This window comes from Empidonax traillii, unplaced genomic scaffold (genome assembly GCF_003031625.1).
Source record: "Empidonax traillii isolate 1590-97213 ecotype Southwest subspecies unplaced genomic scaffold, ASM303162v1 scaffold10:size5872457, whole genome shotgun sequence".
NCBI classification, from domain to species: domain Eukaryota; kingdom Metazoa; phylum Chordata; class Aves; order Passeriformes; family Tyrannidae; genus Empidonax; species Empidonax traillii.
This window is the reverse complement of record NW_020955203.1, coordinates 5,184,882-5,210,417: the sequence shown is the minus strand read 5'-3', so window position 1 is coordinate 5,210,417 and position 25,536 is coordinate 5,184,882. Positions and strand designations below refer to the sequence as shown.

General features: G+C 50.0%; 1 protein-coding gene across 2 annotated transcripts in view; it reads right to left on the bottom strand.

Moving 5' to 3' along the window:
* RNF165 (ring finger protein 165) overlaps positions 1–25,536 on the bottom strand; it is a 49,667-nt gene that overhangs the window by 5,569 nt on the left and 18,562 nt on the right. For both annotated transcript variants that reach the window (XM_027885560.1, XM_027885570.1), the window contains exons 2-4: positions 6,924–7,233; positions 4,775–4,900; positions 467–596 (exon numbers count right to left, since the gene is read on the bottom strand). In XM_027885560.1, the coding sequence (XP_027741361.1) occupies positions 467–596; positions 4,775–4,900; positions 6,924–7,233 (566 nt within the window). The remainder of the gene's footprint in view (positions 1–466; positions 597–4,774; positions 4,901–6,923; positions 7,234–25,536) is intronic.

Sequence of the window (25,536 nt, the reverse complement as noted above, 5' to 3'; positions counted from 1 at the left end):
TGGCCACGCAAAACCTTTACACGTGGCATCAAAGCTGTGTAGAGAGCAACAACAGTGTGAGGGATGATCTTCAGGGCTGAGCCCAGGGAAAGGAGTCACCCACTGCCCACTGCCATCCTTCCACATAAAAAAAAAAGTTCTGGGAGCCCACAGTTTGTTCCAGTATTAATAATATTATTAGTAATAACTGCTGAGTCTCTCACATCCTGCCCGGGTTTTGCAGACCAGCTTGTGAGCCCTGGCGCTGCACACGATGGACAGAATCCTTCCAGAACATCTGAGCTTTCCCTTCTCTTTCTCTAATCCAGCGCAGTGATGCAACATTATCCTTTCAGACACTCCCTCCCACGGCCGGAGATAAGTGGGATTCGCAGAAGACAGGTGATAGAAAGATAGCAGCCTTTATTTTGACTGCCTTCTGGCAGACAATGCATGAAACATTTCTCAGTGAGAGCGTTTCGCTTACCATCTGCGTTGAGGATGTGCTTCTGGGGAAGTGGTGCATCCGAGGCGTGGCCAAGTAATGCTGATATGGCTGAGGGACGGGCCGGACCTGGAACTGGGCATGAGTCAGTCCCGCGTCGACACTGAGGTCCCTGTGGGCATGAGGATGGAAATGTGGCTTTGAACGCCGTGGATTTCTTCATGGACCACAGACCACGCTCACAGGGCAACCTCCCCGGTGCGCTCTGGGCTGCTGTGGGGTTCCTCAGCCTGGGGAGATGCTCCTGGGAAGGGAGTTTTCTCTAATTTGGGCAATCACCCACCAGGCCAGCACAGAGGAGCGAGGGGTTGGTTTTGTGCCAGTCAGCGTTTGCGTTGGTTGGGGTCGAGGGCTGAGCAGATGCAGCCCTGCTAATTTCATAGCAAGAGCATTTTGGTGGCTCAAAATGATGCCCAGGCTCAGTAACTCAACCTGGTCCTACCCGTGCTGCCACTATTACCATATGCCTTGAATATTTTGCAGGAATATAGGTAATTAGTCAAGGGACACACCAACGAACCATTCTGGGTGGTTGTTAGGAGACAGCTAGGTGCTGCCTGGGAGCTTTTTGGTGTGCCTGTGCTCTCCTTGGAGGTCTCCCAGCCCAGGCTGTGGTAGGACTTGGGGAGTTAAAGGAGACCTGCACCTCAACTGAATCCAGACTCAGGGAGGTGAGGGTGTGAGTTGTGAGGGTGGTGAGGCCCTGGCACAGGATGCCCAGAGAAGCTGTGGCTGCCCCATCCCTGGAAGTTTCAAAGCTAGATGGGCCTTGGAGCAACCTGGGATAGTAGAAGGGGTTCCTGACCAGGGCCTGGGGGTGGAACCGGGTGATCTTTGAAGTCCCTTCCGACCCAGACCATTCTGTGATTCTGCACTTCTGTGAACTACAGAACTGCGATTTGTGCAGAAAATATAAAGGTTTTAAGAAATGTCTGGGTGAGACTGCTGTAGGAAAGTGTGTCACACAACTAGCAGGCCAACAGCAATGGAGTAGGACACCCCTGATGGCCCCACTGGCCTGCACGCAGCCTGGCCCAGGCCAGCAGAGGTGGAGCTCAACTTGGTGAGTCTGGGCACTTTTATCCAGAAGAACAGCCCAGCTCAATCCCAGGACCTGGCATGACCAAGATCCCATCCAACCTCACAGCTCCGCCCAATCCATCACAGAGAGATAAACTGCAGCCCCATCGCCACACCGTGTGGAGGGAATGGGAGGAGACCCAACGCAGCATCTCCATCTATAATCCAATTAGCTGATCCCTGTTCTCTCCAGCCAAAGAGTCTCTCAGCAAAACGAGCGCTTTGAACATCACTCGCTTTATCATAATTACAAAATCCGGAGCTCTAATAACCATTCTCTTCACATTTGCCAGAGCAGAGCTAATTAGAGCAACAGGGGTGGCTTCCCTGTCTCAGCCTCGAACTTCTCCTCCCCTGCGTGGAGGGCGGCAGCAGCGCACACCACGGCTTGTTAGAAGCCACCCAGACGTGTCCTCCAGCAGCTGTGAAACTGCTTCAAAGAAGGCACAGGACATAAAGGGACAGTAAATGTAGAAATCCTTCATCCGTAACAGCCTGTGCACCAGGCAGCAGCACCGGGGCTCTAGAATCCCATAGTAAGGCACCCTGCACCAAGGTGGACTTGATGATCCTTGTGGGTCCCTTCCAGCTCAGACCATTGTGTGGTTCTGTGATTCTAACTGGAGGCCAGGAGAGGGACTATCTTTACTGGCCCTGTGCTAGAGAGGCAAAACCTGGAAGGGGGTAAAACACAGCAGGCAACTGGCAGAACACCACCAGTCATGAGAATTCACAGCACTGGGCAGTTTCCAGCTCCTGTGTCACAATTTTGGGTATTTATCCAATTGTTTAAGGAGTGGTCCCAGGTGGATAGAAAGCTAAACTGGAAATCGGGAGGCTTTGGTTCCATTCCTAGCCCTGTCACTTTCCTGATGCATGACCTTGACCGCTTCCTCTCTGCCTTCCCTTATTCGCTCTCTACAAAACAGATGTGGTATTCCATGGAGTGCTTTGAGACCAAGGGCTGAAGAGGTCTCTCAGAGGTGAGTGGCCATTATTAACTCGCACAAGTAGTTGCAACAACAGTACTGCCGAACTGTTTGTGCACCTAGAGACTTAAAATCAGATGATGAGGTTCCCGAAGTGATGGTGTGGGTCTGCAGGTGGGCCCAAAGCAGAATGCTGCATGGCACTGTGTTTTCCCGGGGTTTGGGGGTGGCCAAGCAGAGTGCACTAGCTAAAGAAAATCAGAAATAACTATTGCTTTCTAGCCTGTGCTACAGGGATGACTGTACAGCACCTTGATGCCCAGATGAGAGGTTCAAGAGCTGTGGTGCTTATGGCACACGGGTTGCCAGCAACCAAAAGTGTTGGATAAGGCTCCAGATAACAGGCTGGATGGTCGTCACTACGTGCGTGTGCAGGAGATGATTTATGGAACCAAATGGTAGTTTATTTATTCTTCACCGGGAGATTTTAATTGAGGTTGGGCTCTCTGGGATGACTGATCCACTTCAGATCCCCCTTCTATCCCCACTTCCCATGGCATTGCCCACCACAAACTGCTTCTGAGAAAACGCCGCTGCTGCTCATCCAGGGGTAACACATTAGAGGAAAGTTTTTATTTATCTCTCTCACTGGGCAAAAACTGTACGTGTGCCCCAAGGAAAAATGAGTCACCCAAACATACACACACAGTGTATGACTTCTGTTATCCCCACTCCTTAGGTTTTATAAGGTTATGGAGCAACACAGCACGGAAAAGGAGGGGGGAGGAGGGAACACAAAGTGATGCTTTATCAGACTCTTCTAATGATTATAATTAAACACTCTGCACTGAGAGAGAGGCAGAAAGAATGGCTCTATCCAGATAGTACATGAGCTGCTTTGCAAACTGATCAGAACCATGTCATCCTGACCACATTCAGCCCACGGGGATGCCAGTAATGGGAACACCTGAGAAGAAAATGGCAGAAGGACATGGCCATATTTTAGGCTGCCTATTATTGCACTGAAGAGGGAAAAAAACCTCACCCTGTGTTAAAAGGGCTATTCATTTGTGGAGTGAAGCATTCAGATGTTAGGAGATGCCATCATTAAGATTTCCTATCCCATTTTATTTTGGTCCCCTCGCACATATACATTGCGATTGTCTCTAATTACAAGTTCACATGTTATTTTTTCCATTCAGTGCACAGAATGGACTTTGCTCAGTTTACAGGCAGCTACTCAGAAGTATGTTTTTATTTTCTTATTCTATCAAGTAGGGCACCATACCTTATGAAATGTTCAAGAGCTCAAAACCTGCTCTGAAAATGAAATTATCAATTCCCTGCAAAGCTTTGCCGGGGTATTAAACACTACAGTGGCAGAATGAATAACACATCTTGATTCATACCACTCTGCATGGCAGAGCAGCGTAGCGGTCCCTAATTGAGACCACTGAAGAAATTATGGCCACTGTTTCTTGGGTGCCTGAAGGACAGCAGAAGGTCTAGAAGAAGGTAGAGTGACTGGTCTATAGAAAAAAGACCCTGCAGCAGGAAGAGCCACTGGGGAAGACTTATAGTTGGCTGCACTCTACATCTGTAGGTGAAAAGTTATGGGCAATAACAGTGGGGCATGTTCAGGGAAGGGAACAGAGCAGGGGAAGGGTCTGGAGCACCAGGAGTGGCTGAGGGAGCTGGGGGGGTTCAACCTGGAGAAAAGGAGGCTCAGGGGGGACCTTCTGGGTCTGCAACTCTCTTACAGGAGAGGGGAGCAAAGTGGGAGTCAGGTTCTGCTCCCAGGGAACAAGGGACAGGACAAGAGGAAATTATTTCAAATTGTGTCAGGAAATGTTTAGACTGGATATTAGGAGCAATTCCCTCACTCAAAGAGCCACCAAGTTCTGGTAGAGACTGCCCAGGGTAGCGGTGGTGTGGCCATCTCTGTAGGGATTTGGAAGCCATGTAGATGTGGCACGTGGGGACATGGGTCACTGCTCAGCTTGGCAGTGCTGGGGAATTGTTGGACTTGATGATCTTAGAGGGTTTTTCCATCCCAAATGATTCTGTAACTCTATAGATATGCCTGGAGGCTTTAGCACACACTCATGGCCCTCTCAGAGGTGTGTTTCCCCACTGCACATCCCCCACACTGTAACTGTTGAGCTGCCCCATTGGCTTCCGTGGAAGTGTTGATCCCTGATGACACTCCCCAACCCTCGCAGCCTTCCTGGGACTTTTCCAACACCTCACTCAACACACTAGTGAAAGGTGGATCACTTACCAGTCCGTGCCTTCTGCTAAATACCTGGGCTGGGGCCCCATGGGTTGTGGAGTCTGCAGTTGGTGGCTGAAGTCGAAGCTGGGGTGTAGGCGGTGAGGCTGGACAGACATGCGCTCTTGAGCCCGCCTGCAGCAGAGGGAACAGCACAGCAGAGTCAGGCACAGGTGGCACTGGGATGTGCAGCTCGTGCTCCAATCTCATGTCAATAAGCCATGGGAAAACCCCAGTGTGAATATGTGTCCAAGAGAAAAAAGGTGTCAGGGATAAGCGGTTGGGAAGAGGGACCCAGGGCTACGTCATTTCCTCATGGTCGCCATGGACATCGACTCTCAAGCCCTTTGCCACCCCACATGTGCTCAGTTTACAGGAGATGCTATTTGGTGGCAACATGGAGAGAAAAAGAGGAAATCAAAACACCTTCCTCGGCAGCTTCATGCTGTTTGCACTATTTTCTTTCTCTCCACAGTCAGCCCCATAAACAACACACAAGATAAAATGTGTCCCTGCTTCAGCCGTGATCCATCATCATAAAGAAGCTGCAGGTTGTCTCGTCTCCCCATGCAGTCCATAAACTCCTGGGGAACCTCATTCATAACTGGATTACTCAGGAGTGACTGAAAGCAGAATTTACTCTCGCTGGCCTTTGCCAACATTCCTCTGGCTGATGGACAGGCCAGGCTGGGATCCAGCTCCTTCTCCCTCAGCCCTGCTGCCATTGCAGGCAGGGAAAAGAAAGTGGTAGAAAATACAGCAGAGTTTTCCTAGGGATTTGAGTCTTGTGGTTATTGTTTAGTTGAACCACTCAGGGGAAGAGGATGTGCTGCCTGATCAATGTCCCCAGTTGGCAAGAGACAACGTGGATGCACAATCAGGATTTACATTACAGACAGACTCATCACCTTCACTCCCTGCTGAGTCCCCGCTTACCAGAGGAGCCATCACAAAGCAAACCTTCAGAAAAACACCAGAGCAAATGGAACAGGGAACTGCAAGCTAAATAACTTTTCATGCAGCCACAGTTCAGAGACCTCACTTCAAAGGCACGAGCCACACTGCCATTACTTTGACCTCCTGCCCCACACCTGTAAGGGTTCTGACACCCTCCTCCTCTGCTGCTGTGCTTTCAGAGACAAGCTCTGGGCCTGGCCAAGAGGTTCCTGCCTTTTTTTCACAGCCCACTTACAAATGTAATACTGACAGCATTTACCAAATGCGCGGAACTGTGTTCTGTGCTTTTATTTGAATTCAGCTTGTGACTAAGAGATAAACACTTGTATCATCGGTGCCTCAGCCTTGAACATACCCGCCACCCAATTATTATCTAATCATTAAAACCACCTAAAATCCAGCCTATGCAAAACAAAACAATGATGAGAAGAACACACAACTTTAAACCAGAAAGAGTATGGAAAGAAAGGGTTTTCTATCCGTAGCATTCTTTCCAAATGAAGCATTATTGCAAAGATTAATCCTCTGATCCTTGATCCATGGATACAACCCACAAATAGCTTCCATATGTTTACAAAACAAGCGCTCCTCTCTCAAAAAACACAATCAAGACAAGGCCAGGCATCCATTTCCACCTCTACTGAGTTACAGTAGGTCTCTCTGCATTTGTCAACCCAGTCTGAATTCAGGATGCTTTCAGTGACAGAATGCGCTGCAGGTCAGTGGCATCGTTCCCTCATAGAGATGGAAAGCCTACCTAGACCTAGGAGAGCAAGATCTTCATGCGTAAAAATGAGACAGGTAGATACAATCTCTTGCACTGCTTTGAAACAGCAGCTACAAGGGTGTAGCTCGCCCTCACAGTCTACCCCTCTCTCTGCCATGCAGGACAGGTTCACCATCACGATTCTCCTGCGACTGACAAGACAGGTGACCTTGGGACACACTAGATAAGCACTGCATGGATCCCCATGGGAAAGGTACACAGTAGATAAGCACAGTAGGGAATTCCTAAGGGAAAGGTGCCCCTTTAGGTGCAGCTTGTCCCACAGCCTCCCTTCTGGTGAATGAATTTTCCGGAGTGCACAGACGAACTCGTGGAGAAAACCCAACACCACCAGCACTTCTGGGGTCTTGCAGGTGAAGAGAGGAGGCTGCTGTAGCTCCTCGACACCCCTCAAGAAGAGCAAGACCCCCTTACCTGGGATGGGGCATGAGCCGGCGGTGCTGTGCCTCGAGGAGCTGCTGCTGGAGGAGGTATTGCTGGTGTAGCGCCTGAGGTAGGAAGGAGGGTCCAGCGACGTCCTGGAAGGGCAGGGGTGGCACTGGGGCCAGGGGCTGGTGCAGGGGGCCACTGTGCTGGTGTGCAGGGGCCATGTGAGGGGTCAGCCCCGGCTGGGGCTGCACTGCGTGAGGCAGGGTGAAGTCGGCGGAGAGCTGAGGCTGGGGACCCAGGTGGAAATGCCGGCAGGAGGTAGCATGGGGATGCTGAGACCTTTGAAAGGGAGCACCTGGAAGAGAAGAGAATACAACCTGGTCTAGTGGAAGCCGTCACTACCCATGGCAGGGGGGTTGGACCAGATGACCTCTAAAGGTCCTTTCCCACCCAAACCATTCTATGATTCTGTGACATAGCCTCATCATGTTAGAAAAGGGAAAAAACACCAAACTGTCTTCTGAAATATTTTTTTACTGGGATATGAGCTCACTGGAGTTTTCAAAGCTTTCCCTGAACTGCAGACTTTCCATGCAAAGTCAAGGTACTTCTTTGCCTCTCTAAAAATATCTCATAGGCAAGGAAATAATCTCTGCTCCAAGACACTCTCTCTCCCTGACTGCAGGACATGAATGAGACACCTCCCACCTCTGAGAGGGGGAATGAAGGCTATGTGTGTTTGCTGAGACCCTTCAATAGCCCATCCTCCTGAGCTGCTTGCAGGGACGGAGCAGCTGCTGGAAACACAACACAGGCTGCTATGAGACCAGCCATGAAGCTGATGGGAGTGAGGAAGAAATGAGGTGTGAAAGATATCCGTGGTGGAGGCGTTTTGCAAAACATCTGGCACTGGCTTGCACCTTGCTCAAGATCCTCGCTTGGACGGGCCCTTGTTCCAATCCAGCATGTTAATTCCTACATTCCTGGAGCGTTTACAGGCACCATGCAAAACTTTTTGCTCTAAAGCCAGGGAAAAAGTCAACGCAGAGGTGAAGGATGAGACTCAAGTGAGGCTATTAGAAATGCCTCTCTGCTGGGGATCGTTCACAGGATAGGACACCCACCCATCCTCCTAAAAAACTCCTCTTCTTTTTTAAACCTTTGGGAATGGTACAAAATATCCAGGAATGACAGCACCAAGAGACACTGTCATCCCAAGACACGGGCATGCACATCATGCCATCTTCACCCAGACCCCTTCTGCTCCCACCTCCCTGGCAGGCAGGGCCAGTCCATCACAACAGCCTAGGGAGCCCTGAGTGCTTTCTTCTCACTCCCATGTGGAAACAGGAGAGACACACAGCAAAGCCAGATGCCAGCAAGAGAAATAACGGGAGAGGACTTAACAGAAATGGATGGTTTGCAAAACTGTGCATAATTACACACAGCATCTCTTAAATACAGACTAATCCTCCGGAGTGCACCTCTGAGAGAGGCAGCGGGGAACAAATTCCTGTGCCAACCACAGTGGAACTTCTTAAGGTGATATTTCCCCTGCTGACAGATAACAGAATGATTTGACCATCCTATTAATTAAAACCAGAGGAGGTGGGATCAGACCCACTGTTCCTCAATGATGGAGCCGCAAACCCAGACCCAAGAGCTGTCTGCGTATCCCATTCCCCTGCAGGTTATATTTGTTGCTGATGGCCTGGCCCAAATTCTCCACAAACAGGTAAAGGCTGAGCAACAAAATGGGGATCCTGCGCTGCCCTGGCCTGCTGCTAAAGGGAATCGTGGCGAGACACCTCCTGACTGCTGTTAGCTTGGTACAAGCTCAAGCTCTAATGGCCTCGTGTCCTCCCGGAGGAAAACTGCTGCAGCAGGTCACAGGGGAGCCATTTGACACCTCCAGGCCTTCACAGGGCCTGAAGACAAGGTGCCAGAGCAGGTAAAAGTGTTAGCCCCCTCCACACACCCCAACACACCAACCCGTGCCACTTATATTTCAGGCAAAAATGTCTCAGGGTGACAGTGAAAAAGCCTGTCTCTCGCCTCCTGCCACTCTCCAGACTGCTGATGCCTGGTGCGACCTTAGCCAAAGATTTCCAGCCTTCTGCTGGATCTTGGGAGCCCTTGGTCTGATTTAGTTAAATGTCTGCAGGACCTTTGATGCCAGAGCCACGGTGACCCACAGAGCACAGGGTGGGCAGATTATCTGGTCATGCTTTTGATCTGAATTTTTCCTCCCATTGCCGAGACAGTCCTTGAGAGGAACTTGGTCATACACTTCCCAAAAGTCCAGACCATGCAAACTTTATCTCTGGCATGTGTGCAGGAAGATATGCACAGCCGACATAACTGAGAGCAAAAGCCTAATCCATTTTGTTTTGGTACAGAGTGTTAATTCGACTCATTTTTAGGCGCTAATTAATTAAATCAAGCATTCTTCAGTCTTTTTTGCTTGTACCTACTGGTGCAGTGATGCATTTCTCTCCACAGGAAAAACACTAGGAAGATGTGACCGGGACCATATGATTAAATAAAACCCATCAATTTGTCTTAACATAATACAATACCCTGTGTAGTAATTGTTCATTCCCTACAACTAATCCAATTGCTGATGAGGATTTTGACAGCAAAGCAAAGACTTTGGGGAATACTTCAGCAATTCTATGCTTATTAGCAGTCATCAAATCATACAGCTGGCATAACCAAACCAGCTTGCACAACAGAGAGCCAGTCCTTGACAAGCACGGTGCTGGTGGACCCCAGAAAGCCCTGGCAAAAAAGTAACAGTGCAAAACTGAACATCACCTTTCAAAGTAATTAATTTTTGAGTTTACCTTCTTCTGCTCATGGCTTCTGGCTGCAAAGGGCCATAGCGGAGACTGCCTTCCACAGCTTCCCCCGTCATGCCCCAAAGCCAAGGTCAGCATCAGGGATCAGTGGATGGGGAATGGCAACTTCGGTAATTCCTGCCATTTCAGGATATGAGTGCAGATCAGTGGCTGCCCCAACTGGCCTGGTCCACCTCTGACACTGCTGGATGCTGAGGACCTGCCATGGAGCTGGGTCTGCTGTATTCCCCACGTCTTCCAGCTCGCCAGCGCCACGGCCTCACATAATCATTTAGAATCACGATATGGAATAATAGAATCATTTAGGTTGAAAAGCTCTCCAAGATCCTCAAGCCCAACTGTTAACCCAGCACTGCCAAGCCCACCACTGACCTGACCCATGAAGGCAATCTCCCGCCGGGAAGGTCGTTTAACAGCTATTCATGAAGCACCCAAAACACTTAGCTGGGAGTTGGCAACGACAGGCTGCAGCCTCAAATTGAGGAGGTATAAAGCAGTTTTCAGAAAGCCAGCAGATGATGCATGAGCAGAGGAACCTGTTCTGTTCCCGCCCTTCACTCACAGAGGCTTCGAACGCGGCGGAAACCCGCAGGGAAGCTCAACACATCCTCCTCACTGCCGCGTTCTCACTTCCACGGCTGCTTCCTTCCCCCACCCCCATCCCCCCCTCAGTTCTACAGTTATGTTTACTGTTTCCATACATTATGTGAAGCAACACGGATGTATTTCCATTAACAGAAGTGCCTCCGTTTCCCCAGTGCCCCCGGGTCAACTCTGCGAACGATAAGTTCATACATTTTTGCGGGTTGGTAAGTGACACCAGGTCACAGAAGCGTACTGGTCTGATCCTGGGTGTTTCTTCCCCTAGGGATTCTCCTTTAGCATCAGTTAAGGCTTGACTGTACCTAGGCACATGCAAATTTATCTGTCCAGCAGTATTTCACCCAGAAAGGCTCAAGGGATCCGTGTGCTCATTCAGTACAGACCCACCTCAGAGATGCAAAGCCCCTGGGTAATCCCTGCAGTGAGACAGGGGATGCTATGGGCTTCATGAAAAGAAAAACCCAGAAAGCAGAACTGTTTATTTCCACCTCCTTTCCTCAGGCAATAGTGTTCTTGATGCAGTCAGGCTACTGATAGGGGACACGGGATCAGGCCTGGAGCTGGCGCTGGGATAGGTGTCTCAAGCAGACAGCTGTAGCCCAGGGAGCCTGGCCGCCTTCGAGAGGAAAACAAAATCTGTCTCATGCTGTTAAGCTGCCTACAATGCATGTGAATTTTTCCCCTGGGTAAGGCAACCTGGCCGGCTTGTCAAGGCAGCCCACGGTCTCCACGAGAGGGCTGGGGATGGTGGGAGTGGGGCCGGGGCTGTTTTACGTCTAGATCCCGTCGCTGCAGAGAGGGAGATGGCAGCCCCTGGAAAGCCCTGGCTTCACTCAGTGACAGGTTTTACAGCTGAAGGAGATCTGCCCATCGTAATGGGCCAGGCTGGGGGATGGAGTCGCGCCGTCTGGGCCATTTCGCCCTAATTAGACCCCCCCCACAGCCCCTCCTCCTGCCCTGGGGAGGCAGATAAACCCCACCAGGAGCCATCCCGGTGCCTCTCCGAGCACCAGGAGAGCCTGACAGGCTCTCAACAGGCCCAGGAGCCTGCAGCTTGCTTCCCTGGATGTGCATTAACATTCCCCTGAGAGCCAGGGAAGTCCGCACTGGTCCTGGGAGTGCGCAGTGAGCAAAGGCCAAAATAAATCGTGGGAGCTGCTCCAGCTTCACGTGGCCCGTGGAAAAGGACACCGTGGGGGGCTCACACTGGGCCTACAAACAAGCTCCTAATTGCCTGATGCCATCAGCCAGCCACGTATTAACCCTTTCCAAATTATTTGTGAATATACCCTTATGGAATGCCTGAAATTCACTTAGGAATAGCAAGTGAGGGGTGGCAGTCACAGAAGGGCTCGGGTTGGAAGGGTCCTTAAAAGATCATCTGGTTCCAACCCTCCCGCGGTGGAAAATAAAAAAAAGAAATTAAAAAAATAAAACCCCAGACCAAATCCACAGGCTATCCAGCTGCATAAGAATGTAGTGGTCTAGGAGAGAGAGAGATCGTGCCATCTCACTCCTGTTACAGGAGGGCTAACTGCAGGGCAAGGAGATTGGGGCAGGGAGGAGGAAAGAATTTAAATTTATCAGACAGGAAGGAATCTGTCTCACTTTCAGCACCTTTGCCAACAGCTTTCTCGTTTCATCTAGCAAAACACTGAAATGCAGAACAATCAAGGTTGGAAGAGACCTTCAAGATCACTGAGTCCAACCATTCCCCCAGCACCACCATAATCATCCCTACACCACATCCCCGAGCGCCCCATCCAGACATCCCTTCAACATTTCCAGAGACGGTGGCTCGACCACCTCACTGAGCAAATTATTCCAATGTCTGATCACTGTAGCAATGAAAAAAGTGTTTCTAATATCTAATCTGAACCTTCCTTGGTGCAACTTAAGGCCACTTCCTCTCATCCTGTCACTCGTTATCTAGGACAAGAGACCAAACCCCACCTGGCTACAACCTAATTCAGGTAGTTTTAAAGAATGAGAAGGTTTCCCCAGAGCATCTTTTTTCTCCATACTAAACAACCCCAGCTCCCTCATAAGACTTCTTTTTTAGACCTTTCACCACCCTTGCTGCCATTCTGGGGCAAGATGCAGGGTGGGAAGAACCATGCAGAAACTGATGGGCTACCAGCTCACATCCAGCCCAGGATGAAGCATGCCATCCCATGTGCCTTGTGCCATGGAACAAGGAGCAGCTTGTGGCTGGAGGAGGAGCAGCCCCAGCACACATCAACAGTAGATAAAAAGTATTATCTTTCGCCTTATTTGCTTGTCCAGCCTGTGCCACTCCAGGGACTGAGTCAGGATGGAGACCCTGAGGTGGGCAAAAGGCTGGTCTGTGGTGGTTGATGGAGCATAGTTAGGTCCTAGGTGGCAACAGGAGGTTCTGGAGTTTCCTCATCTCCCGCTCAGTCTTGCACATTTGATGGAAAAGGGCTGCAAAGGAGTTCAGGGGAAGGAGGCTGAGATGGGATGCCCCATTGCTGATTAATGGTATGGTAGTCACTGCCTGACTCTGTGGATTTCTGTGCAGGCACAGCTCAGCTCAACCCGAAAAGCACACAGACACAGACCTCAGAGACTGCAGATTGCCCCTGCCTGCTCGTACGATCTCTGTCCAACATCCTGTTACCCTGATGGAGCCTGTTGTTAACTGCTGAGTGGCGTGGGCTGATGTGGCTGGAGGGTCCCTAACACAGAGCAGAGCATCTCCTCTCCTGCACACCGTGGGGTCAAAACATGTGAGGCCTTAATACACTCCAAAAAAAAAAAAATGAGGTGAGACTCCTTCCAAGGCCTAAACTCAGCCCTCAACAAAATAAAAGCCCAACACATGGTGTGAATTTTGGAGCTGTCCTGCGCAGGGCTCGGGGTTGCATCGGTGATCCTTATGGGTCCATTCCAACTCAGGCTGTTCCGTGATTCTGTGATTTACAGCTGGCAATAACCAGTGTTTATCAGCATATTTCCACAGAATTATAGAATGTTAAGGGTTGGAAGGGACCTTAAATATCATCAAGTCCCAACCCCCTCTCCCTATTTACATCAGGACTCAAGTGATGATGAGTGCTGGGGATGGGCACCAGCAAGAACAAGTGGTGGGATACGGCCAGGCAGCCTGGACCCATCACAGGAGGGAGACAGCTGTTTATACAGCACTGGATGAGGGTTTTTTTCCTGCAACTCTTTCCCACTAGCTTCAGGGGTGAAAAAAAAAAAAAAAGTTTTGTTGAAGATGATGCTTCGCAGGAACGTGTTGAATTCAGCAATATTTTCCAAGGAAGAAGGAGAAACACTTCGGCAGTGTTGCTACACTTAAATCTGTCTTTTTGCTTTTATACTTCTCACTGTGTTTTAATTATAGCTTTATTCTTGTGTGTTGAATTCAAGGGTGTATTTAAGATTTTCGGATCTTCTCATTAAAAAAAAAAAAAAAAAAAGAAAAAGTCAAATTGCACCGAGGGAGAAAAATGTTTTCTGAGACTTAGTGGTCCTAGTTTCACTCCTCCCTTCCCAGGCTGTCACATGCCTGGAGGGATGGGTGGCCCCAATAGCCCAGCTGTGATGTTTCCCACCCAGCCCAGCTCTTGCTACCCAAACAAAGCCAAAGTTTCTCAAGGATTTGGGCCCAGCTCTGCACTTCTGCCAGGAAAGGGCCCTGGAGGAAAAGTGGCTTTGGGGATGTTGCATAACCCCTCTGAGAGTTTTTTACACTGTTTCTCATTTCTGTTTGGTCTGAAGGCACCAGAGAGGATGGAGAACAAACAGACCACAGGAATCTCTCAACCTCGATTCCCATGCTAAAATCAGGGGCCACGCTGCAGGTCTCAAGGGCATTTTGGGGCTTCTTGGCCATTTGCAGGGCTTATGGCTGAGCAAAACTCCAGCACTTCCAAGGGCAGAGAGGGTTTGGCTGGTACCTGGACTTCGGGGAAACTCTTGGGCCTTTGCCCACACAACCCGATGTGCTCACCCACCCCCTCTCCCCCACCATCATCCCAGCCAGCTCCTGCGGGTAACCCAAGCCTCTTCTACGTGCTGTAGGGTGGGGAACACAAACAAAGTCGGAGTTTTCCCGGTTTATTGGAAGGTATCTGGATTCAAAGGCTCTTCTCCGGGGTTTGTACTGCTACCTCAATCGAAAAAAATGTTGAAAAGGGAGTTGGAGAGGGCCAGAGGCAGTAGAGCTCATCTTTTTGTGGTTATATACCACTGGTAGGGTGTTATATCCATGTGAATTAGTCCCCGACCTGGAAATGAGAAAATTAACCGGGGAAAGAATTCATCCCCTATTTAAAACTAGGAAACAAAAAAAAAAAAAAAAAAAAAACCCTGGTGTGACAACAGTCTATTACTTGGTTCTGCCTGCGGAGAGCAATGAGGAAGCACTTGGAGCAATCCCTATCTCTGCCCTCGGGAATGTAAAAACGTGCTGACTTGTGCAGGCGGGAGCCTTCAACTTTGACAGGCAGCGATATGCTGCAGCCAGTTGTTTGGAAAGGGAAATTCAATACTCGGGGTTTCCAGCGTTTCCTCGCTTTCACGGCGTCCAAATCCCTCCCCAGGCGTTTGGAAGTGCTCAACACCTGCTTTAAAACACTCTTAACTGCTCCTAATGACTGGCCAGGGAGGTTTGCAGCAGCTCCCTCCCTACCAGCAATGATATGCAGGACATCCAGAAACAGGCAAAAAGCCAAAACCAATGTGGGGAAGGGGGGCGGGGAGGGGGGAAGTCCAGATGAACATTGCAAGGACCTGGCAGGGTCTTGGGGGCTGCACTGCGCTGTTCATGGAGCCTCTTGATTCCCCCACAGCCTGAACCAGAACCCTCCACCCAAACACCGCCAAACCTCTTGGGTCCGATACCCAAATGCTGTAACCTTTCCCCCGAGATGGAGCTAATGGGAAGAGACAACGCCCTCAGCTGACTCTGATCCCTTGTTGAAGCAAAAGGCTTTGTGATCCCACCTGGTCTCACACCCTGCACCTGCTCAGCGTCTGCCCATGACACACCACAGCATCTCAGACGGGAGCAGAGTCCTTTGGTGCGGCTGTGTCCCGCACAAATTTGGGATGCAGAGATTATCCACAGCCCTGGCATAGGCTGTGGGGATGCAGTGACAGCACCCCTGTCTTGTGCCAGCCTCAATATCCCCTCCCTCCCCAGCATATTTTGGGTGAGGACCAGCGGTGTTGGTCCTTGGCTCCTCCTCTCCGCAGGGATTTCCAGTAAAGATTTCCTGTTCTCCCCTTAACAGCAAAGAGGAGAAAGATGCTGTTTTGGGGGGCACCGTTTGCCTTACCAGCTTTAAACCCCCCTGATATGGAGATATTAGAGCAGCCTTTGAAACCTACCCTAAAATCACAGAGGTGGCTGGTTTGGGTGGGTTATCCTGCATCAAACCCATCCAACCCCATTGTGCCTACATTAATTTCCCCCACACAGGTACTGTGTTTTTAAGTGGGAACTGTAATAACCACCTGGGTTTTCCTGAAGGATTTATTTGTCTGCATCTTAAGCCCAGAGGTGGGAGATTCTCATCCACCAGGCCCACAGAGCTCCAGAGTGAGTGGGAGTGATTTGGGGGGTGTGTTTGGGAAAGGGGCGGAGCATTTCACCACTTCTGGGAACGGTGCATCAGTTTGGATGGGGTGTGTTTTGCAGCCCAGCCTTTCTTCTTCGGTGGCTCTGTAAACCAAAGCAGCCCCAAAGCCAGAACTTTTTGACGGGGAATCAGGACACGGGAGATCCCCTTGCAAAGGGATTGGTTGATCCCATTGCTGCAGGTCACCTTCTGGATTTTATCTTAAACCCTGCAATTGTGGGCCAGGTAGGATGCCAAGGATTTACCGGGCTGCACAAGGCTCTCAGGGAGCCAGGAGGGCAACTTTTGCAGCATGTGCAACACCTGCCACTCAGGGTGGTATAATGTAATGTACAGTGATATAATGTACATTAATACAATGTAATGTACAGTCCCCCTGCAGCCCAAAACCTGCACCAAAAAATGTCCCTCCTCACCCTAGAATGCAGGAACAGCTCAGCAGCTGGTCCTTCTTTCAAGTGACATTATACAGAAAACAGGAGCATTTTACAATTGCTAAGGCACAAAGGAAAAAAAGATTATCTTTTAAGCAAGAGTAGCCATTCCCCTAGGAAGTGGGTGTGTGGGGTGCAGTGCAAGGAGAAGGCGAGCAAATCCCTCGCACAGCACTACAAGGTCCTATCCTAAGCCCAGGAGCTCCCCCAGTCCAAGAGCAACCCTCAGCATGGAGGCTTGCACCCGTGGGGCTCCTGCAAGTCCCCAGTCCCCTCTGGACCTCTTTATTTAATTAGCCTAAAGGACTGTGGACAGGTTGGAGGCACCTCTTTGCACCCCCAGCACCACGGCGGCACCTGCGGTCGCGGTCCATCCCAAGCACGAGGGCTGAGGGGAGGCTGTGTGAGGTGCAGGGGATGCTGGCAGCGAGCTGCCACAAGTCTGGGCAGATCAGCAGTTCTTTACACTGGACTGACTTGAACTCAGGTTTGGGAAAACCCCAGCTACTGCGAGTCCTGCCGCACCACGTCCCAGCAATTCCCCTTTCACGCTCCAAGAATAGGAAGCCTGTGGCTAAAAATCAGAGATCCTGGAAGCCTGTTCCCTATTAAATTTAATATCCTTAACTTTATAGGTGTGTGTCACTCCAGGAGGGACAGTGCTGTGTTTAAAGTACAAGTAAAATGTCAGTTCCTTGATGTGGAAATAGCTCTCACTTTACATTTCCGCATGAGGTCCTGGCATGAGTTAGGGCTGCTAAGCCCTGCTGTAATAACGTTTGAAGTAAAACTCTAACCAGACAGCAAGAAATATGTATTTTATAGAGCTAAATGTGAAGCCATCCATCTAAAAAAAAAAAATCCCAAACAGGTGCAATTTGCAGGTGTGAGGCTATGCGAGGGAAAGAGATTTTTTGTAATCAGCAAACCGTGAGCTCCCACAGCCCCAGCAGCATCTGAAGGCACAAACGTTTGCCGTATAAAGAGCAGGAGGTGGGGTTCCTTGGGAGCAATAAGCCTCTTAGATTGATGCCAAAGCCAGGAAGGAGGTCTGGAGAGGGGCCCAAGGGTGCCGTGCGTGCAGCTCTGGAGGGAGGCACTGCAGGAGACCTGTGACTGCACGTCAGGAAGGGACAAGGTGAAGCCATGGTTGAGCAGAGCCCGAAACGGAGCCACTCATGTACTGGGCAGGATGAGGTTCATCCTTGTTGGGGAGGTAATGAGCCCAGCGGAACCAAGTGGCTGAGGCTGACCGGCAGCCAGCACAGGCTGAAACACGGGACACCACATACCCACAGCCAAAATCCCCTCCTCACCACCAAGGCTGATAAAGCCCAAGCTGGGTGGTTTAATAAAGGACATCCCCTCGGATGCTCAGAAATTAATTTGGGGATGTGGGGTGGAGTAGGTGACAACAACTGCCCCTTCCAGCATGAAAATACACCACCAGAGGTGTTTTCCCATCCCTCTGAGGCCAAAGGAGGCTGATTACAAGGGATTCGCTTTTCTAATACAGTGGGAACAGAAAATCACATTCCTGCTTATTCCATCACAGAAACACAGAATATTCTGAGCTAGAAGGGACTCACAAGGATCACCCAGTCCCACTCCTGACCCTGCACAGCAGAGCCCCAACAATCTCACCATGTGCCTGAGAGCACTGACCAAACGTTCCCTGAGCTGGGGAGCCTGTTCAAACCCTGGGGGAAGAACCTTTTCCCAATATCCAACCTAAACCCCCCCTGACACAACTTCAGGCCATTCCCTCAGGTGCTATCATCTATTAGTTCTCATTTATTCAATCAAGAATATCCCACAGGGCTGCAAACATAACCCGGCATCAATCAGGCAGGATGCTGCAGGTACAGCCCCATGTCACAGGCAGCATCTCATTTCCCTGCAAGCAGCTTCTGAAATATCCCAACAAGCAGCTGGCATCCCTGAGAGAGTTAGGACTAAGTCAATGTTTCCATCAGCAGCCCCACCTTCGAGGGGCTCGTAACTCTCGATGTTTGCGCTCTCACAATGCCAGAACTTGGCACAGAAGCGCACGGCACAGATGCAGTTTTATTTGGTAATAAATAGCTTAAATCTCATAAGCCATTTTTTATTTTGGCTTGAACATGTAAAATGGGAAAAGAAAAATGTGTGGGATTTTTCTTCCTACCTTCCAATAATTTTGGAAAAGCAGATTATAATGAATAATGGCAGGCTTTTTTTCTTTTCCTTTCCTTTTTTTTCAGATACAGACAGTCCACAAGGCCGTTTCTCACATACTTTTCATTTTCAACATCCACTCTTTAGCACTATCAATATCCTTTCCCCAGTGCAGTGACATTATTGCACCCCCAGTTTTTTAGGGGTGACTCGGATTATTTGATCGTTGGCACATTGAGCCTGACATTCTGGAAGAGTTAAAATGTTTCCACCAGCCCTTCAATCAATATAGCTAATATTTTGAGGATGTATTAATGTTTTAACTGTGCCCCTGTGACACCCCATTTCTCCAGAGTTCAGGCGATTATTGCAGCCCAGCACTCTCTAAGGTGGGCACTGGTTTTCATCAGAGATCCGCCAGGATTTTAGCACTTCGAGGTTTACTCCAAGCTCAGACTGTGCTCTGCAGGAGCCAGCCTCTTCCCACTGTCCAAAAGCCAAGGAAACGCCCCAAACCCCCAGCCTGAGGACTTGGCTGCCCTTCAAAAATCCACCTCAGCTGGAGCAGAGAGAAGCAGTGATTTTGCTCATATGGTCAGCTCCAGTCACGGAGGTTCCCCAGTGGGGCACTGGGTTACTGTCCAGATGGTGCCATTGCTGAAAGCTTTGTAATCTGCAGGAATGGGGTTTTTTTTTTGCAGAAGGCATCTGGGGGGGATTCTGGGAATGGGAAGGTTGCACTGGTATGGGGATCTAGGCTGATGATGGGTCAGGGCCTTGCAACATGGTCCGAGGAGGATTCTACATTCACAGAAATCCCAGAATGGGATTCCACTATCCCAGGTTGCCCCAAGCCCTGTCCAGCTTGGCCTTGAACACTTCCAGGGATGGGGCAGCCACAGCTTCTCTGCCCAACCTGTGCCAGGGCCTCACCACCCTCACAGCCAAGAATTTCATCCTAATATAACCAATCTGAATCTCCCCTCTTTCAGTTTGAAACCATCCTCCCTTGTCCTATCACTATCTGCCCATGCAAAAAGTCCTTCTCCCTCTTTTTTTATAAGCACCCTTTTAAGTACTGGAAGGCCACAATGAGGTCTCTCTCCTCCAGGCTGAACAACACCTTCCCATGGGATGCAGGTCCACTCATCATCCCCTCAGAGCCACATCCCCCTTTGCTGGGAGGGAAGACTGAAGGCTACCCTACCAGACTGGAAAAGAGCACTGATCCCATGGCTAAGCCTCTCCAAATCCCAGCAGACCCAGTGAAGGATTGCTTCCAAGAGTGGGAATGGAGAATGTTCTGGCTGGGAGCAAGGCAGGCACCTCGTGCTGCAGAGCCCACCCCTTGTCCCAGCAGGACCCAGCCTGTCACCAGCCCTGTGCACACACAGCCTCCAGGAGGAATGGGATGGCTCACATATGGTATGGATTCACACAGGATCGAGGTGACTCACTGAGTGGGGGAGTGGTGGGTCGGAAGTAAAAGCCCCAAATGCACAGGTACACTTTGGGCCATCTGTCCTCGGAAATACCAGCCCTGAGCCACGTTACAGAGCACGTAGGAGATGTCACAGCAAGGAGTCATTCCTGTGAAACAGCTCTGATGCAGCGCAGCAACTGCACCCAAGGAAGAAGCATCATCCTGCTGCGATTTTTTTTTTCAGGAAGCTTTAGGTGGACAAATTGCAATGCTGCATCCTTACAGCAGCCCACAGACCTTAGAGCCTCTTCCAGTGACTGCACCAGTTCCCAGAGAGCTGGAGAGAGACTCTGGACACCAGCATGGAGTGACAGGACAAGGAGGAATGGCTAAAACTGAAGGAAGATAGATTTAGATTACATATTAGAAAGAAATTCTTCCCTGTGAGGGTGGTGAAGCACTGGCAGAAGTTGCGCAGAGAAGCTGTGGCTGCCTCATCCCTGGAAGTATTCAAGGCCAGGTTGGATAGGACTGATCTATCTTGTTCTCCTGCAACAAGATGATAATTCTTGACCCTTCCAACCCAAACCACTTAGGATTCTATGATTCTATGATCCAAAGCTTCCTCCAACCACAGCATGTCTTCCCACCCCTCGTTCACGTGAGATATAACCCAGATCCGTCAGCTGGGTCTTTGGAGGAAACACCAGGCATGGTCCATGACTGGGACACAATCATTTGCTTAATATCAGGCTCATGCCAGGGATATCTGCTTAAATCCATGCTGGCTTCAATCTCTCTGCAGGAAAGACCCAGCGGTGGATCTGTGCTCCCTGCGCTTTCCCACCAGGGAAGACCTTTTAATTTTTTATTTTAAAATTAAAGCCAATAGAGTAATTAAACTAGTCTAAGGAAGCAAACCCAGCCACCTCAATCAGAAAAGCTGTTGCAGAGCCAAAAGATCAATTAATGTGTACATTGAAGACACAGGAACTCCTGAGAGAACCAGAATGAACCAAGCTGGGTGATGAGGGTTTCATGAAGCACAAGGGGCTTGAGCAGATGAGCATGCAGTGGAGGAGGAGAGGAACCCTGGCAGCAAAGTCTGCTCCCTCCTTCGAGCAAAGCATTGTTTCCAGCAGCCTGCTCTCCATGAAATCAGCTCAGGCAGAGCTAAACTGAGCATGACAGGGGCAGGGAAGTGGTCTGTGCCCGGCGTCCTCACACCGCATCAACCCCCTGCCCGGACACAGTGGACACCTCGTGGGGTGGAGAGCACTGGGGGGGCTGCTGGGAGAAGGAGGTGCTTCTCAGCAGAAGACCAGCCAAACCAGGTGGCCTTAATTCATCTCAAGGGAAGGGTTACCAAGGTGATGGCGGGTGAGTTCATCTCCCTTTGCCATTTTCTTTCAAAGAACTGCCTCCTCCCACCGCGCGCGCCCTGCCAGGACCCGAGCCGACCTCCCGCTGTGATTTTTACCATTCCTGACAGTGTTTTAGCTGAGCCTGCTCAGACAGAAACATTTTTCCTCTCTCACGTGGATGTTGTTTTCATTACCTTGGAAACCTACACCCTGCCTCTCAGCACAACCAGCAAGCACAGCAGGTACAGGGGGGCTACAGAACCCTCGGCCCTGCTGGACCAGCAAGCCCCCTTGCTATATTCCATTAGCGGCACCAGGTTGCCACCATTAGCTTGTTTTCCAAAACCAGCCTTGCTGCTGAGGAAAAAAATTGGCACTCGGAGGGAATTTTACTTCCCGGGGCTGTGGGTACTGCTCTTAACAGAGACAACAAAATAAGAAGAGGTTTTTGGTTACAGGGTGAAGAACAACCTGTGAATTGTTGTTTACGGGGCTGGTTAAGTGCCTTGTAAATACAAATAGTGGCAATGACTGGAGTCCCTGAGCAGTCACCTGGTGGGAGGAAGGTGAGATGCTGTGGCAGAGAAATTCTGTGTGTCCAGGGCTTTCTGCAAACTGGGCACAAGAGACTTTTGAACTTCACTGATGCATCCACCCACAAGTTTTCAGGACCAATCACTACCCACCAAATACGAGAGGAGATTCCTCTGATGCCAGTGGGTTAATTCATGTTTGCAGGGTTTCTCACACGGGCTTTTAGTATGTTTATTAGGTTCACCTCCTCCTCAGATTCCTGGTCTTGGACCTCTGGAGGCTGTGGGAGAGCAAGTGTCACACACCAGAAATTGGACTGGGGGAGAATGAGTGAGCCCAGTCAGACCATCCATCCATGTCAGAGCCGAGGGGTTTGCCAGGTAATTAGAACAGTTCTGTTAGGAGAAGGTTGGTGGCCTTGGGGAGAAGCCTGCAGCCCTGCTGAGCTCTTCCACACATGCCTGACCCCCCCGGTTAAGCTGACGCCTTGACACTGCTTTCCCCAGATGAAATTCCTGCCCAGCACAGTTCCTGCACTGACAACTTTGATGTGAGATGAAGACTTTAGAAGACCAGATTTTCAAACAAATGCAGGAAGTGTTGATGTATCTAACAGAGAGATGTCCCTTGCCATCCCCAGGAGCCGGGATGGGAGGCTGGCAGACGGACAACGCTCCGTTTCACAGCTGCTGATTAAACTGCCATGACAATGCTCGGCAAAACGCCAAATTAATTAGCACTAGCCACATGATCTACAAGTGCCTTTTGGCTTTAAAAAAAAAAAAAAAAAAAAAAAAAAAAAAAAAAAAAAAAAAAAAAAAAAAAAAAAAAAAAAAAAAAAAAAAAAACAAACCAAGAAAACCCAACCAAACACAAAAAAAGCCCCAAGATTTTCCAAATTCATTTTCACGCACCTCACCGGCCTGACATTTTCCCTCAAATTTGCTGTTCCCGGGGTTGTGTCCCTCTTTCACAGGGGCTCGTGCCATTTTTAGATGCCATGGGTTTGAGCGTGTGGCAGAAGGGACTCGAAGCCCATATAGCTCTTGGCCTTTCGGAGAGGATGGACTAATCTTTGGCTGATATTTAGCAGAGGCTTGCAGCACCACACGCAACCTCCAGCTTGATACTGTTGTGACCTTTCAGCTTCATTTGCGAGACCATCTGAAATTTGTTTGATTTTGGTTCCTCTGCAGGGCCTTCAAGCAGACTTTTCATGCCACAGCAAACCACAGCACGCCTTATTTCTGTACTTGCATGCACCTTTTTTTTTTTCCAGCAGCAGGCAGTTTTCAGCCCTGCAAACCCTGGATGTGCACAACCAGGAGTGGGAAGATGCATCCTGGAAGGCACTGGGCCGGCCCCAGGGAGGTGGGCAGCATGTTTACTGCAGGATGTCATCTTTAACAAGGTCATGGCTCTAGATCTCAGGGGGCTTTCAGGGAATTGCAATTTGATCTTTTATAGGATCATAGAATTATTTAGGTTGGAAAAGCCCCCTAAGATCATCAAGTCCAGCCAGCACTGACAAACCCACCACTAAATCATATCCCTAAGTGCCACATCCACATGTTTTTTGAACACTTTCAGGCATGGTAACTCTGCCACTTCCTTGGGCAGCCTGTTCCAGGGCTGAAAAGCCTTATCAGTGAAGAATTTTTTTCCTAATATCCAAATAGGATATCAGAAGTATTTTCTCTGGTGCTGCGCCAGCCCAGAGCTTCCTCCTGGCCCCAGAGAGACACCTTCATCTACTCCAGACTGAGGAGGGACCAGGCTTTTCCCTGCCAAACAGCTGGGATGGCTCATTCTCTAGTTTTATTTTGTTCTGGCAAGGACCCCATGCCTGTCCTGCTGCTCAAAGGGGCAAGTGAGGCTCATGTGGAGAGGGGAGTGTGCAATAACCTGGCTGTGGTCCCAGTCTGGAGAGCTACTCATACCTGCTATCCTCAGCACTCACAGGGCAGAAACTTGTCAGTGCTGGGTCCCAGCCGGATCCCAAAGCCCTGAGCCAAAGGCAGAGGCCTGTGTGTCTTCCCACACTCTTGAAAATCCCCCAGGAAGGGAGGAAAGCCTCCTCCACCCAGCCCAGCTCGTGACCCGGCTGCACAGATGTTCTCAACTGCGGACAAGCCTCACCAAGGGAGCATCCCAAACCATTGCAAGCCCTTCAGCTCCCCGGTGTGTCACATCCAATCAACTTGCTGCTTTGCAATTCCAGAGAGGCAAAGTCTGCAAAGTCAGAGCACCAAGGACGAGGAGTGACCACATCCACTTTGGGCTGCCATGGATTTTCAGTGGGTGACTATCCTGGGACCAGATGGGGACCACAGGGAGCCTAACTGATGCAGGTAACACACCTGCAAGGAAGGATGCCACGGGATGATGGTAGGAGAGACCCCCCTGGGTGAGGATCCAGAGGATACAGAGCCTGTGCAACTCAGAGAAGCAGAGACCAGGAGGGTGATGGTGATGGTTATGAGGCTGGAGGTAGAATCACTGAATTATTGGGGTTGGAAAAGGCCTCTAAGATCAGAGTCCAACCATTCCCCCAGCACTGCCAAGGTCACCACTAACCCATGGCCCCAAGTGCCACATCCGCACGGCTTTTAAATCCCTACAGGGATGGGGACTCCAACACTGCCCTGGGCAGCTGTGCCAGGGCTGGACAACCCTTTCCATGAAGAAATTTTCTCAATATCCAATCTAAACCTCTCCTGGTTGCAACATGAGGCTGTTCCCATTCATCCTGTCCCTTGTTTCCTGGGAGCAGAGCCCAAATTCCCCCTCAGCTCTCCCCTCCTCTCAGGGAGTTGCAGAGCCAGAAAGTCCCCCCTGAGCCTCCTTCTCTCCAGGCTGAGCTCCCCCAGCTCCCTCAGCCGCTCCTGCTGCTCCAGCCCCTTCCCCAGCTCCGTTCCCTTCCCTGCACACGCTCCAGCCCCTCAGGGTCTCTCTTGTCTGAGGGGTCAATCTGAGTGAGGCCAAGAGCATCTCAAAATTTGCCACCAGTCAGACTGTGCCACACGCCTCCCTGCAGCACAGAAGTTCCTACCAGAAGCCTGTGTGGTCACCAAGTGGAAAGAAAAGTACACTTTTTTTCAGTTCCGTGTTTGATCTCTAGGCCCCAAGGATTTTTACTAATTACCAAATTTAATTTATTTTGCTGCCTTCTCGGGGCTAAGGCTTTGCATTGCTGGGCCTGTATTGTTTGTGTTACAGCCTGCTGGTGTCCACAGAAGTTTCAAATTAAATATCAGTCACACATTAAGGTCAGGCAGCTCAATTCCATTAGCAGGTGGCAAGGCTCAGCCTCCCTAAAATGAATGCTGCCCTCACCTCCTAATGACAGCAGCAGAGGAACTGGGCAGTGCCAGCCTGTGGTGATTGGCACCCCACTGACACTGGAGACCACAAAATTGATTTTAAAAGTCCATTCATCTTCTGCAAATCATGGCTTAAGTTTTCCTGACCCGTGACAAATCTGCACGAGCTGCAATTCAAGAGATAGAGCCAAGAGGAAAAGGGGAAAAAAAGTGCACAAAAAGCCCTACAAAAAAATCCCCCAAAGCAAGAAATAGATTTCAGCAGTGGTTTTCTGTCTCAGTTCGAGCCTTCACCCCCAGCCATGTGTTCTGCCCTCACTTTGTGAGCAAGGTCAAAGGGTTTT